The sequence below is a fragment of the Anser anser genome (genome assembly GCF_964211835.1).
Source record: "Anser anser genome assembly, chromosome: 8".
Taxonomy (NCBI): domain Eukaryota; kingdom Metazoa; phylum Chordata; class Aves; order Anseriformes; family Anatidae; genus Anser; species Anser anser.
In genome coordinates, this window is record NC_139728.1 from 31367213 (window position 1) to 31383197 (window position 15985).

At 42.8% G+C, this 15985-nt stretch overlaps 1 protein-coding gene across 20 annotated transcripts in view; it reads left to right on the forward strand.

Moving 5' to 3' along the window:
- LRRC7 (leucine rich repeat containing 7) overlaps positions 1 to 15985 on the forward strand; it is a 180470-nt gene that overhangs the window by 156051 nt on the left and 8434 nt on the right. For 17 of the 20 annotated variants that reach the window (XM_083846790.1, XM_083846813.1, XM_083846792.1 and 14 more), the window contains 5 exons: positions 590 to 739; positions 4910 to 5029; positions 10003 to 10221; positions 11540 to 11632; positions 14165 to 14239. In XM_083846790.1, the coding sequence (XP_083702916.1) occupies positions 590 to 739; positions 4910 to 5029; positions 10003 to 10221; positions 11540 to 11632; positions 14165 to 14239 (657 nt within the window). The remainder of the gene's footprint in view (positions 1 to 589; positions 740 to 4909; positions 5030 to 10002; positions 10222 to 11539; positions 11633 to 14164; positions 14240 to 15985) is intronic. The other 3 variants (XM_083846806.1, XM_083846808.1, XM_083846809.1) reach the window with 2 other exon arrangements.

Here is a 15985-nt window from a genome sequence, read left to right on the forward strand (position 1 = left end):
AGCTGTTTGCGGCACGGACCGGCAAAGCTCCACAAAGTTGGGCTGCCTGGTGCAGGGGCTGCCCAGGGAACGAATGGCCAGGCACTGCCTTGCAGAAGCCTCACGCTGCCGTGCCAGGCCATGCCGTGCTGTGCTGCGCCTGGGGGCTTGCCCTGGGGGACCTGGGAGCCCCCACAGAGCGCTCACAGCGGTGTAGGGTCTTGGTGCAGAGGGTTTGTTCTCTGACATTGATACTCCTTTATGCTAGATGTTTTCTGGCCCTTCCGTGGTTGTGCAGACATACCAAAATTTGGCCATATTTGCAAAATAAAGACTTGTACCATGTTATATGCTGCAGTTTTCAGAATACAGATAACAACATATTTCATCTGCTGTCAGCGTTGAAGTCTTTTATGGTATCCATTTTATGTATAACTAGCAATGTATTTGCTTCCGTGTGACTCAGTGCATGCATCAAAAAGCTATTTATTTCTTGGTACTGTTTGTTTGCTTAAACTAAAACTTTGTGAAATTAACCATATATGTGTGATACTTGATTCAAGGAGCATGTGTGTTCATATCCTGTCACGTGGTTGTTTCCTCTACTCAGACCGCTGCTTACAAACACAACACAGTTAGCCTTGGCATGCTGCACTCTGGAGGGTTTTCAGCAATGCATGCCGGCAGAAGCATGACTTTAAACTTGCAGACTAAATCTAAATTTGAAAACCAAATGCTTCAAGAGCTACCTCTACCGAAAGTAAGTATGGGATAGCCAGCATATACCAGCATTACGAAATAAATTAATAATACTCCTTGCTTTTTCCTGGTTTAGCTTTTGCCTATAGTTCATGCTTATACTATACACAATCCAAAAAGCAAAGATGATAGTAACACGGTTTTCCTGGAATCTTTTAAGAATCTTGCTTTTTGGATTAAGTAGCTCACATGGCTGTCATTACTGCTTTCTGCTCTTGTGTTAGATTGATGCAATCATTATATTTTGTAAATGACTTAATCTGTGCATAGAAATGAAGAACATGTTTTGTTTTGTTACTATTTAATCTAAAAAAAAAATAATAAGAAAAAGTGATGTAGAAATGTTTGACCTGCAGTTAAATAGTCTCCAGGAGATGGACATTTGAACATTAATTGATTATGCTGTAATAGCTGATATGTTACGAGTAGGTGCCTAACACACTTAAACTAATGTTAAACTTTTGTTTGGAGGAATGCCCATAGAAATATTTTCCTTCATCTTTTTTTTTCTCTTTTTTTTCTATTTTTAAGCTATGGATGATGTATTGTTGATAAGTACATACATACACGATTATACACAAGCAAATATTTGGTAGGAAAAGCACATACAGCAGGCCAGAGAGGGACATTGCTGAAATAGCTGCATATCAGGGAGGAGATGCTGAGCCCGTGCTCCCTGTTGTGTGTGGCCATGCCGGAGTCGCAGCACCAGCCAGGTGCCGTGCATGTGCTGTGGGGACGGTGCGTAAGGCCAGTGGCACCACGGCAGTGCTAGAAGCAGCACAGCGAGCATCGCTCTGCGCTGTGCCTTACTGCATTAGCCGCGGTAGCTGTTGGTACAAATTAGCTGCATCTCTGTAAGTAATTAAATGGTCACAGAGCATGGATCCAGGCGCTGAAATGCCATCATCTGTGCTGCTAATTGCCGGGCTGGCCGCAGGCACGTTTGGCCTGAGCCAGCTGGTGCTGTGCCAGGCACTGCCTGGCCAGGGTGAATTCCCAAAGGAGGTTTCAGTGCCCAGTGTAAGAGTTTAGATCTGACCCTGCATACAAGAGTAAGAGAATTTAGGGGCAGCAGCATGACCAGCTTGCGCTTGCTGGCCAGAGGGCAGGCAGTAGCGTTTCTTAGCTAATGCAGGTACACACAGCGCACTGGATTTTCAACAAACTTGTGATAGTTTAACAATGTGCACACACACACACTGCACATAGATCACTGTCGGGTTTCTCCTGCTGTAATTTTCCGTACTCTGTTATCTTCATTTGCGGCAACCATTCAGCTGTCCCTGGACTGAAGTCCAAGTGTTAGTGTGTGCTTCTCCGTTGTTGTTCAGTTAATGACATCTAGGTCAAATCTTAGCTGTAGCTGTGTGTTTGTTTGGACGTAGACAGCTTTCCGGTGTTGGTCATGTTGTTTTTTTCTTTCAAAGAATTTGTTTGTCTATTTGGGTATGTAGGAATTCTTGTCACAAGTCCTTGAAAGGAGTTCATTCCACGGTAGCTCCAAACATTGGGAGTATTTTTGTACACACATTTAAGAATAAGGTCTTATATACTTCACAGTTTTATGGTATAAATGAATATGGATATTAAAATATGGATATATGAGGAACATCATGAAAATGGTTAGGGCATGAAACTGGACATGTTTTGGTGTGGCCTTATGTGAATTTATTCTGCTTTATATTTCAGCAGCATTTCATTGCTCCATATCCATATAAAATATGATGCCGAAATGCATGAAGGGGGTGTATTCTCTTACTGTACTGTTTGGGAAGTGGGGTGAAACTATTGCTGAACAAATTATTTGAATGTTCGTTGTTGATCAGTTTTATTCCTTCACATGTTCTAAAGCATTTTGCATTTCTCAATGAATCCAGGCCACAGCAGCTTCAAATTTACCTCTTCTTCCTCTTTCTTGTGGCCTCGATTCAGGAGAGTAATGAGTGGGGTCTAGTTTTCCAGTGGAAGATCAGGAAATCAAGTATATGAATTACTTAAACTGGGAAAGTTTATTACATTGAGTCTATTGCATGTATAAAATGTTAAACTGCTGCTTTTCGTTATTTACCTAGGCATAAAAAGCACGTAGATTTTACTGGTTTGCAGTCCATCCAAGCTCTGTAAACGAATGATATTGCAAGTAAATGAATTCATTTTACTGCAGAAAATGAAAATGAAAACTTATCACAGAATTTTCCTTTTTATTCAGAAAGCATCCTCTATATTTTTTTCCTTTTTGAGTGTTAACTCACCTCTGCAGATTAGTCAGTCGCTTATCAAAAAGGCCCAGCATTGTCTGCAGGAACAAAAGAACCACTTTTCAGAAGATTGCTTTGAATTGTTGGCATCTGTGTCACAATTCTTTTAAAACTTTGTGGTTTGGTGCATTTCAGTCTCAGAAGTGTACAGCACCACCCCTTCAGGAATAATCAGCGTATTCCCGTACACCGCTTAGGAGAAAAAACACAAGTGCCCGTAGGAAGCTGCCTCCGCACAATCCCTCGGTGTCTGCGTGGCTGCGGGCACGTGGTGTGCTTCATCAATTCTTCTCGCAGGGAGGCGACCACGTTTCCAGCCCAGCCTTGGGCGTCTCGCTCTGTGGTGGGTCTGGAAGGCTGACTCATGGCCCACAGACGATGTCCTTTCTTCTTCCTTTCTTTTCCTTTGTTTTTCGTTACTCCTCAGAGCACGGATTTGTGCAATAGTATTTCTTCATTTTAGAACTTTGCTGCCCGGCTCGCAGCTGATGTGCCCCCCTTTGGATGAGGACGTACGGGCGTGCAGCAAACAGGGCAGAGGGGCTGATCCAGGGCTTTGTGTAGGCACCAAGGCCCTCCCTGGGCCCAAACTGGCCCCCGCTCGGGCAGCCCTTCTTTCAAACGCGTTTGTCCCTGTGCGGCCGAGCTCTGGGCCCACATTAGCCAGCATTAAGGGAGATTTGTGCTGCCAGCGAGCGGCCGCACTGCGGTGTCAGGCGCTAGGACAGGGTCCGCTGAGCTGGGAGGGGTCACCAGTGGAAAAAGTGCTGGGGTTGCTCTCATTTTTCCCTTCTTAGTATGTGCAAAGAGAGCTCTAAGGGGAGGTCTGGGTTTTCAACAGGGAAAATGTTTGCAGCATTTTAATACAAGGAAAATCGCATCTTTCCTGATTTTTTTCTGGAGGACTTCTTGAATGATGAGAGAATTATAATATCAGATTTCTTGTTTTTTTTAAATGATGATTGGAATTAAGGATGATTTTTTTTGTAATATAAATAATAATGTAAATAATAATAATAATGTAATAATGCATAATGTAAAATGCTGTCAGTGGTAGTATAATGTTGGTATTTTGGAAGGTCTGACACAAAAAGACATACCCACGTTAGGAAAATTTCCTGCTATACAGAGACAGATAACAGAAAAGCTGGATGGGACAGCAAAGGTACACATGCCCTGGAAGGTACTGAAAACAGGAGTGCAGTAACGAGTGAAAAAGCGATGAGAACCATGACTGAAGGAGAGAAAAGCGGAAAAGAGAAAGTACTGAGATCATTTAGGAAACCTTGCATGTGTGTTATGGCCATTCATGTTCAGGAAGGAGTTTAATTACTGGTTGTTGTTGTGCATCTGACGTCCTGCTAACCTAAAACAAAGCCAGCGCATCCTAGAGAGGTCTGTGAGCGGTGTACAACACGCAGTGTTACTCAGAGCTCCTTCTGCCTGAGGCACGGTACTCATAGGTCCAGTATTGCTGCCATGGGGAATATTTTTTTAAGAAAATACAAGCATATAATTTAATCTTCATGGCAAGTACTCGGTAAAATGTTTTTGATATTTGAATGACCAGTTCGAAACTTTTCATTCAAACAACTAACGGCAGACTGCAAGTTTAAGTATGTGACTTCACCAAAATTTACTTTTCTGAAATAAGGAGCTACATTAAATGATTTTTCTCTTTTCTCTCATCATTCATTATGCTCATTATTTTCACTGTATATCTCTCAAGATCTCTAACTTGCAGAGAGTCCCACTGCAATGTGATTACGTGTTAATGAAATAACCATAGGAACTGGAGGCTTTCCATTTAGCAATAGCGTGCTGCAGTTTAACTGGGTTGATGACTGAAATAAGCATGAAGAGAGAATATTTGCCAGTGACTAAAGGCTGCCCTACCGTTTCTGCAACAGACCCCGTCGCAGCAGAGCAGCATCCTGGACAACGGGCAGGACGAGGTGCCTGTGAGCGGCCAGTGGAACCCCTACCCGCTGGGGCGGCGGGACGTGCCCCCCGACACCGTCACCAAGAAGGTAAGCGGCACGAGCAGAGCGGCTGCACGGCTACGGTTCCCTTCCCTTCCTGGGGGATCCGTGGAAGGAGGAGCACAGGGTAATGGGGACAGGTTTGGGGGTTTGCTTTTGTCTCAAGGTCTAAAGGAACAATTGCTATGAATTAAGGACGTTTTCATTCCTGCTACCTGTTTTTGTATTTATTTATGCAGATGCTAGTAGTACATCTCTAGTGTGTGAAGTGGGCACACTGGTTCAGCGGGTGTATTCTTGCATGTATCAGCCAGCCATCAGCCCCCTCTTGTCCTCTAAATACGTCATTTAAATTCTTCATTTGAATTAAATTCTTGAGTTCATGAAAAAAAAAAACACAACACACAACAAATGTGTTGCGATGGGGAGCAGCTCACTGTCCAGATTGTCACAGACATTTTAGCAGAGACATCCTAAGCACACACCATTTGCTGATAAACTAGAAGGGTGTCTCATTTCCAGTACCTCACGGCAGTAGATGGTACAGCGTTGGGATCCGGCCAGTTTCTGTGAAAACACTGGCTGCTGTCTCCCAGCCCGACTTGGCTCTGTTCATTGGCTGAGAAACTGCCACTTTTAGATATTATCATCATAAAGCTGCAGAGTAAAGGATCTTGACAAAGTGAACTGTTTGCAATCAGCTTTAGAAGGTGGAGCTGCACGTGTAAGCAATGATAATTACACTGATTGTTAACTGTATGGAGATGGGTCCTGCTCATTGATGAAGTAAAGTCTTGTGAATCATAATGTGCACATTGATCATCTCTGCAGTCTAATTAACTGTCAGCACTGATGAAGCAAATGTTTCCCTACTGGCTTCACATCTGTTTATCCAAGACAGTTTCAGCAGCACTAGCCCTTGCCTTTACAAAAATGTAATGACGAGATAGTTTGCACGCATGCAGGAGGAGTGCTTAAAGATGGGAGCTGCGAGCTGTTGTACCTAGAGCAGCCCAGAGGCTCCGCCCGAGGTACAGGAGGGTAAAGAGGACGGTGCCTTGGCATTGTTTGCTGCAGTTGTCTCTGGCAGCCAAGATGTTCAAAGGGTTTCGTTATCCTGTGGTATGCAAGAAACCCGGATAAGATATTTAAGAGGAGTTACTCCTTACCTTCATGAACATATACTGGGATAAAGCCTGCACGTGTCCATTCACACAGTCTAATACAAGTCCATGTCTTTCATTTGTGCATCATCAGTGGTACTATAATAAGAAACTGCAGATTCTGTTTCATTCTGAATATTTCAGAGTCTTGCTGCTCACATGTGGTAAGTACAAACATTGCATAGCTGTACTGAAATCTGCTTAACTCAGTGGAGCAATCCATCGTTACATCCGCTGTCAGCTACTTTAATTATACTGTAAATATTGGACACTGAGCTGAAAATAATTAACTTTTGTGGTGGATGTTAAATAAAGTACAGAATACAAATGAAATCAGGGGAAACAGTCTGCATAATAAAGTTTTTTTCTGCAGAATAAATAATTTCCGTTTCTAAGAAAAGGATTTGTTTTCAGCTTATCCACCTCCAGCAAGAGCCACAGTACGAATACACACAAAATCACAATATGATCTCTTCAAACAAAGTCTATTAATGGGAATGGGAATGAGAAAATGAATTCTGAAAATTGTTTACCCACCTTCCTCAGGAGGTAGTTTGCAGTGTGTTGGTACGACAACGCTAATGTCTTTTTCAATGAAGTCACCTGGAGTGTCTTGGTTTACCAGCATCTGGGCATTAAAATACTGCAACTATTTGAAGTCAGACTTGGAAAAATCTATAGAAATAAAGTTCAACATAAGGAACAATTAAATGATGTAAATATAAATTGTAGTATATGTTGTGGTTTTCCAGTAACACGATAGTACCAGTGTGAATGGGCTTGTGCAGAGCAGAGTCAGCCCATGGTAGAGCTGTACTTGGGAAACCACTGGAAGAAAAATTGGGACTTGTTATTCCAAGGGAAAGAGCGTGTACAGTAGATGGATAGACTGTGTACCTAGGCTGATGTAGTATGCATATACTACTCATGTATGGTAGGTAGGTTGGGAATGCTACGCAGTAGTCACTACATTATATATTACGTGAGTACTTGTTTCTGTCCTCTTTGCTGTTCAGACTAGAGATTAAATGCCAGTTTTATTTTAATTTAACTACGATCATTTATGTAATCAGCCCATAATTTATGAGATCTCTCTCCTACGGAGAAGTTGGATATTTTAATCTTTAAATTGAATAATCCACTGATTTACTAAAAGACTACAGTATTTATACTTCCTGGAAGACCCACTTTTTCTGCCAAGTCAGTGAGACAGAAGTCAGCTACATTCTGCGTTGTGTGCTTCTCCGAAGAAAGGGAAGGGATAGAAGTGTGGCGGGGGGAACCACCAAAAGGGAACCTGGAAGTCACTCCTGATGAAAAAGAGTAGCCGAAGTGAGAAAATGAAGATGGAAAATGAATGGCCATCAGTTCAGCCGACCTGGGTGCATGCTGATGGTCCTGGGAGAAGATGAGCTATCCAGGTCTGGGATGTGTGTTTGGAGCGTGGTAGCTGGGCTCTTCTGCAGGTACTGCGGGACGGCAGCAGATCACATGAAGGCTGAGGCCACGCAGACTCCTGGAGGTCCCTGCGTGGGCTCTAACAGGCTCAGCAGCTGCGGAAGAAGCGTGTGCTATGGAACTGGAGCAGGGCAGCTGCCTCAAAATGGGGACGCACAGAAGTGGCCGGGTCACCATTTCTCACCCTTTCAGACTTGGCAGTGTATCTGTTAGCCAGAACTGAGAAGCTGGAGCATCTTTCTGTTTCATTTCCAGCAATTGTTGTTCAACCCGTAGGTCTTTTAAGCTGGTAAAGAAGATTTGAGGATTTTCAGTGAAAAAGCACAATTTTATTTGTATTTGAAATAGATGTCTTCCTCTGAGGCAGAGAGTGTACCTGCTGTGTATGCTGTGGTGGATACACTGGGATGATATCTGAGTCGAACAGTGAAATTTATGAGATTCTGCTTTTTTTGGATCCTGTTGCGATGGCAGCCTGGCACAAGATAAAGCGCAGAGCCCTGCTGCGTGCGGTCACCTGCTTGGTGCGGATCTGCACAGCTCAGGGTGACACAGACTCAGCGACCTGCTGCGGGAGTGGCCTGGTGCTGCTGGGGAGTTACAGAGCAGCAAAAAAAGGCCGTCCTGGGCATTTTTCTTCCCTTCTGATCTTGGAAGAATAGTAGATCTTTCTGACCTGTAAAGTGGGATATTCACAGCACAGACTGACTTCACCAGGCTTTTCCAGGAGTAAGCTGAGCAATGTCTGTTAGCACAGAGGAGTTTGGGCATTGAAGATTTGGGTACAAGACGTAACAGATTTGTCTGCCATTGCTCACCTGGGGACTATCCCTCTCATGTACTAAGATACAGACCTGCCAGAAATGTGCTCTAGTTGTTCTGGCTAGTTCCTTTGCCAAAATAGGGTCAGCAAAAAAACATGTCAGAGCAGATCAGTTTTGCCTGCAGTCACTGCAGGAACTGCGTCTTTCAGTGTTCAGTGACTCAAGTAGCTCCAACTGCGTCTGTATTAATGATGTATTCTGCAGACAAACCTTGAAAAGCCATTCAGATGTATTTTTGCTAAGACAACATGCAATAATTCTAATGCCCTGGCTGCCGCAACTTGCAAGGCCAGGTGAATGTCCAGTGGGTAAGAATTGTTTTGATCTTTTGCTGTATTAAGTTAATCGTGTCTAAAATACAGTCTCACCACTGGTGACTCTTCCACCAGGATCATAAAGGTTCCAAGGTAATGAGGATTCGACTTTGATGAGGAGATGTGGTTGTGCCCTTGGCTGGTGTTAACTCAATGTGAAGCACCGTTTAAGTAGCTCCATTCATCCAAAGACACTCGTAGGTACTGAGATGTGCAGTCATAATGCTCATCCACGTTCAGGTTCTTCAAATAAAACTGCTGGTTGATGTGTGCCTGTAATCTGAAAACAACGCGATGGAGTGATAATTCATGGAGGCGGTAATATTTGGTCATACAGTGGAGCAAGAATTTTGCTCTTTCCCTTACAGCTAAGTTGTGTGCGATTATTTATAAGCAACTTCTCAATCTTGTATATAGGAAAAGTGTAAAATTGTCTTGACTTATTTTTATTTGCAGAGATTTGTCTCAAATATTTATCTAATTCATGTGCCTAAATAGAGAACATGTATTGAAGAATAAGCAAGTATGCAAGTTTACTATGTCAGGAACAGAATACAAAACGCAAACCGCACCGGTTAGATCACTGCTGAAAACGTGGAAGGCAGTGGGGCAGAGGGGATAGAGGAATGGCAGTAATTGCCCATTTTTTTAATGAAAATATCAGAATGTCAAGCCAATGTAAATTCAATATTTCACTTACATTTGCAAAATATTAGAGTTTCAATTTGGTAGAAATTATCATAGAAATTGCTAATTTGATTAATTAAATTTTGTAAGGAACACATTTTTTCCTAGGACAAGTTTAATTTAATTAATCATGCTTTCTGTACACAGCACACTACAATGGACAATATCTGTATTTGTGGCATAAACCTTATTCCAAACTAGCTTCAGAAACAAACAAACAAAACATTCCAATGTCTTTAGCGTGCACTCTGTTTCAATTTATTGTATATTTTTTCCATTCAAGAAATATTTGGAGCAGAATCATGTATTATGACGTGAGGAAACAGCTATTTTCTGTTCATAAAACATACTCTATCTGGCTAATTTCCCTTTATTTTCCCTTTAATTTCCCTAGGGCTGCCAAATGCACTGTACATATCCTCGCTGCTTTTAGTCACAGTTGTTTCCAGTCGTGGTGAAAAGACAAACCTCTGATGTGATTTAAGAGGTTTGCTTTGACTCGACTCTGTAAGTTGTGATAATTGCTTCTTTGCAGCCTCCTGACCTTCTGGCCTAACGGGTTGCGTTCCCCACAGGCAGGTAGCCATATCCAGACCTTAATGGGATCCCAAAGCCTGCAGCACCGGAGCCGCGAGCAGCAGTACGAAGGAAACATGAACAAGGTGACCATCCAGCAGTTTCAGCCACCGCTGCCTATCCAGATCCCCTCCTCGCAGAGCTCTCGAGCACCTCAGACGGGGCGGTGTCTCATCCAGACCAAGGGGCAGAGAAGCACGGACGCCTATCAGGAGCAGGTAGGAAAGTGTGAGCATGACAACGCTGACAAAAGCTTCATTTTCCCTTCTCTCGTGCGTAGCAGTAAGAGGGAGCCTGGGGCATTAAGGGCAGGTGTGGCACACAGCGTGAGGCACGCAGAGGCAGGCGAGCAGCTCTGTCCTTCCCAGCACCAGGCTCTGACACCGTTCTTTCTTGGCTTGACCAAGCAACACAGTCTGGCACCCAGGTTTCTGTCCAGAGCTGACATCGCTGGGGCACACTGAATTTCTGCCAATTCCTCCGTAACCTAGCTCAGAGCTAACAGTTCAGCGTATTTGGCAAGGTGCGGATCTGCTCGGCCTTGTACAGGCTGCTGCAGCTGAGCGCCCAGAAAGGCCAGCGGCCGCTCCGCTCCCCGAGCCGCACGTAGCGGGTGCTGATGAGCTTCTTCACTAAGTGGTCCTATCCCCGTTATATTTGGCCGTAATGGTTTCAACAACAACAACCGTATGAGGCACCTGACGTGAGGAGTAAGGCTCAAAATCATTAGTAAACCTTTCTCCTGAGTAAAATGTTGGGCAATCCATGTCAGGAGCAGCCTGTATTAAGTCTCTGAGTACACCATTGAGATTTGGAAACAATTGCTTGCGTGGCTTGTGGTACGTGTTCAGACTGGCTCGATGAGTAGTCATTAAGCTGCACTGAAGTCATTTTTATTTTATATTAAGTTAGCCAATGCCATTTAAATTCACCCTGACTAAAAGGTAAGATTCAGCACTATTTTCTGTAGTAAGGCACTTGTAAAAGCCGTTGGTGCTCAGAGCTACTGGGGCCCTGGCCATAAAACTGGCAGTGGTTTGAAGACCTTCAGGTTACTTACTGCTTGTGTTTGTCACCTGCACAGCACCCAGGGGTGCTGCCTGTGCGACACCTTCTGGAACAACACAAGTGCACAAGATGAAGTCTATGTATGGGCAGATTCCCTTCTCACTGGCATATATTTACCCAAAGTTCAAGTGAGAGTGAAAAATTTGGCCAACATGAACTGTCTTTTCAAGAGTCCTTTTTTTCTTTCCTTGAAAATAAATTTTTAATATATGCAAAAATAGACACAGTGCTGTGAATATTATAGTACCACTGCAGCATGTTAAAACAATTAAAATACTTTCATTTTGTAACAGTATTCTACTGGCTTTTACTTTTTTTTTTACATTTTACTGTGTTGTGCTAAACAGCTTTTGAGAGGGTCAGCTCAGCTCAGTAATGGTAAAATGGACTGCATGAGAAGAAGATGCCATTGTTTAGGTAGCCTTTAGTGTTGGCATTGACTTATCTTGCCATATCTTTTTAACCTAGTTTTGTGTGAGAATAGAGAAGAATCCTGGCCTTGGTTTTAGTATCAGTGGTGGAATAAGTGGACAAGGCAATCCATTCAAACCTTCTGATAAGGTAAGTAATAAATTTCTCACTAAATAGGCTTTATTTTAGAGTGCATATAGAGGAGACATAGATACCGTGAATGACATTTCTATGCACTTCTGTTGTGATAAATGAAAGAAGTTTTCCCATGCTTGGCATTTTTCTGTTAGGGCAGCAGTGTTTGCTTTCTTTTTTTTCCGCTTAATGAAGACAAGAGAACCAAACCTGAAGTCACATGGGTGTCCGGGTGTCCAGCTAATAGTCCATGTGTAAGATAATTTTTCAGACTGTTTTCTGGAGTATCATCTCTTTCGCTTTTTTTCTTTCAAGACTCAGTATAGGCCCTGATTAAATTGTCACTGGAGTCACTGGAATGCTAAAACAGCCTTGTCTTCACTGGATAACTGAAATACCAGGGTCAATAGCAGGGGTGTCAAATAAAACAGGCCTGGCCCACAACCTGCCTGGAGATAAGCAGTGATGGCTTACAAACACCATGACAAGCAATCTCCTAGTTTGTAATGTTAATTAAAAATTTTACCACTATGGTACATGACGGCCAGGGACACTCAGTATTCATTCTGGGAATTACACATTTAAGAGGATGATAAATCTCTTTAGTCGGTGGAAGGATGACTAATAAAAATACAACATCTGGTGATTATCAGCTATACAGTGCTTTAGGATTAGAAAAGTCTTTCTTAGACCTGTGAGTTCATCTGTTCTGTGCAATAAAACTGACAGGAGTTTGTTAGAAAATGAAGACTATGGCTACCTCTAAGTTAAATGTATTATTATAGTTTATATTCTTTGATAATATTGGATTCAGTTTCAGGAGGCAGTCGTAATTTACAAAAACACTGAGAATGTTTGGCAAATGACAAAAATAAAAATCTTCATCTTGTATCAAAAATTTGAGATCTGCATGCAAATTAAAAAAAAATTTCCCCACCACTCTCAACTACAAGAGATTCTAATAGGAAATGTAAAATGCTCTTTAAAATATCAGTCTAACACAATCTTACTTTCTTTCAATTTTATCATCGGTAATCCCTGTTTTGAACTTAAAGGATAGTTCACTTTAATGTACATGCCATCAGGCATTTTAACGATTAAGCCTTAAAACGTACTCATTTTTGGTGTCCTTTTTTGAGACTGCACACTGGTATTACACCTTATAACGTCGTGTCCCTTTTTCAGTTTGATGTATGATGTTAGAATTAAGCTATACTTCTGTTGTCTATCATTTGCCTGAAATTATTAAGAATCTCTGTCCAACTATGAATGTGCCTACATGGGTAACACGTTCAGTGCAGTAATAGCTGTAGATAGACTTAATTTTACTAGTAACAGAAATGCAAAATTATGTGTAAGGTAGTGATGGGGTGGTTATACTGAAAGAATTAACAGTTAAAGTTTTATGTTATTACACTGAATCGTTGCTTCCTATACTGTTAAATCAGATTTACCATGTCTGGAATGTCATAGAAGCAGTCAGAGGGTGACCTTGTCTCTCATCATACGTGCCAGTCATTTGTGATGGTTTTAAGTCATGCACATGGCACTGCTCTGTCTGCAAGACGAAGTCAGTGGGGATGGCAGCAAGCCCTCCTCTGCGCGGTGATGTGCCCCTGCCATGACGTGCTGATGGTGCTGTGAAAAGAGGGAAGGACAGGAAAAGCAGTAAAAAGCACAGAAGCAGTCGTTTTGAATGGCAGACTTATGTCACACATTAATGGTGTGTGGATGAAATGTCAGCATGATAGCATGCCATCCCTCTGCTCCGCAGGAGCTCAGCTTTCTGTGAGGTGAATAGAAATACTGGACAGTACCTTGCTCTGGAAGGCTACAAAATCCCTCAAATGCATGATTTGCATGACGATAAAAAGCAGGGAATTCCCCTGGTGTCTATCTGAGCAATGTAAGTGGCTGAAATGTAGCCTATGCCCCGCTCTCCAGGCTGCTTACAGGAGCTCACCGTCGGCAGTAGGGTAAGGACAGCAGAGAGGGTGAGACTGTGGGTGCAGATGTGCAGGACTGCGTGAGCTGTATGGGTACTATTTCAAATGTGTTCATCATCCAGGACTCAATCTTTGGTTTGGGGTTTTATTAATATATTTTACAGAAATTCTAAATCCAAATCTGGAAATATTCTTCATTATTTAATGATTTATCCCCTTTCAAAGTCATTCCTTCCTCGGACAATGGATTAAGAGAAGTTGCCACAGACCATTGCTCCATTTTAATTAACCTCCTGATAATCCTTTTACTCTTGTCTATGCCCAGAAACTATTCCAATTGCACATTATTTTGTGAAGCAGAATCTCAGTTTCAAATGACCCCCAATTATGCTTGTATCTGGAGGTAACTGGCTGAAGGTCACGGAGAGCTGCTACAAGTCACTGCCGTTGTTTGGTTACCTACAAATTAAAAAAGGAGTTTAGGGTTTAGAGCATTGTCTGAGTATATAGATCCCCCAGAGCAGCAGTTAGGGAGACACCTGTATTTTGGGAACTAGTTCTTGGTGATAGCATCCTAACCTCTGTTACTTCTGACTTATAGGGTATCTTTGTTACTAGGGTTCAGCCTGACGGACCAGCATCCAGCCTGCTCCAGCCTGGCGACAAGATCCTCCAGGTACGGCTGGATTTGACTGCTTTGTAACTGAACTGAGATATAAAGCCAATCTTTGCATCTTACAATAACATTATTTTCAGTACAACTACAGTTTTTGGTAGTATGGCACTTGATTTATAATAGAGTGTTACTTGCAGTACTCTTGAAAGCTGGTCTCGGAAGGAACAAAGCTGTTTGAAAACCAAACAAGTATGTGGGAAAGAGGCACTGGGGCGTGCTGGCTGACAAACCCCTAACCACTAGCTGGGAGCTGAATTAAACCCAGAGAGCACATTAGGAACGGAGGGAGCATCGCACAGCCAGGAGCCAGGCTGGCCTTTGTTTTGGTTGGCAGATTCTGCTCCCTCCCCAGGGATGCTGCATAAAGCACATTCATGCCAGCACCAGCTTTCTGAGAGGACATGGCACTGCAGAAAAGGGCTAATGATCACAGTCTGTCACAGGAAAAATCCAGGTAACACAATTTAAACTTGAAAATACAAATGTTCCTTACATCATATCCAGCTTTTCAACATTAATAGTGCAAGATGCCGCAGGGAGAAAGGCGCGTTACAAGCAGTTTCTCTAGCAGAAGGATATGCCAAAGTGAGGCGTGTTTCTGGTTTTCACCTTTGCAGCTGATGTGACACTGGCGTAAGGGGCGAAGCAGTCACACCCTGGGAGAGAATTGTGGTTGGCATTGGTTTTGCCTCTCCTTTGCTGCCTCGTTTTTGAATGTACGTGCATGAAAAGCAGCCCTTCTGCTGGGTTCTGCACAACTTACAGAGAAACCTCAGCCTTTTGTTTTCTTTTACATTTCTGAAACAAATATTTTCTGTACTCAAATGAACTTTTTAAATAGAGGTCTCAGGTTCTAGAAGAAAGGCAGCTGTTCCCTAAAATACCTTTCCAAAATTCCTCTTTCGCAGAAAATGGTGGTTGTTGACACAGAAGAAATGTTTTCTGCCATGTCCTGCAAGGTTGTTTGTTTGCTTTTAAGCCTGGAAAATGTATTACCACCGGCAGCAAATAGTATTACTTTTGACAAAATGAATAGTCATTGGAGTTGTCTGAAAGGTTTATAACAGTTTTTAAAGCCATTTGGCCTGATCAAGGGTTAGAGGTTAACTGTGTTGTCATCGCTTTATGAAGAAAATCAGCACACCAAGGACATTGTCAGACATCTTTGGTAGCCTTCCTTCTTCTCTCTTCCTGCTTCCCTCTCTCCTTCGCTGCCCCAGCCCCTCCTGTCTGGGCACTGCAGAACATCTAGCGTCTCTCTAACATCAGCTCTAACATCTACAATTAATTGTTAGCATGTTCAAGAACACAGTGAAAAAGAAAGGAAGTAGCTTTGCTAAATGAGCTATAGGAGTGGGGACATTCTTGACGGGTTCTCTGAGGGCTGTGTGGTTCTGTGTGGGAGCAGTTCTGAAAGGTGCATGCACCTGTCACCTCTTTTGAGATGTTTCTTTTATGGCTTTTGTCATGCCAAAGGTTTTCTCCTGCTGTCATTAGCATGGGGCACCTAGCAGGCCCCTGCTTTAGCATTCAGCCACCCTCACAGGGAAAACATTGCTCCGTACATCCAGGTGGGTTTTCCTGTATTTCAGCTTCTGTTCCTGACATAGGAGCATTTACCTGTACTGACATAATCACGTTTAAGGTGCTGCTGCATTTTTTTAGGTAGCAGATTTCCCTCTGCTAACTCTTTTCATCACTTACCTGATGAAGTTTGTTTGACTTCGTGCTCTCGGTCATTCTCGT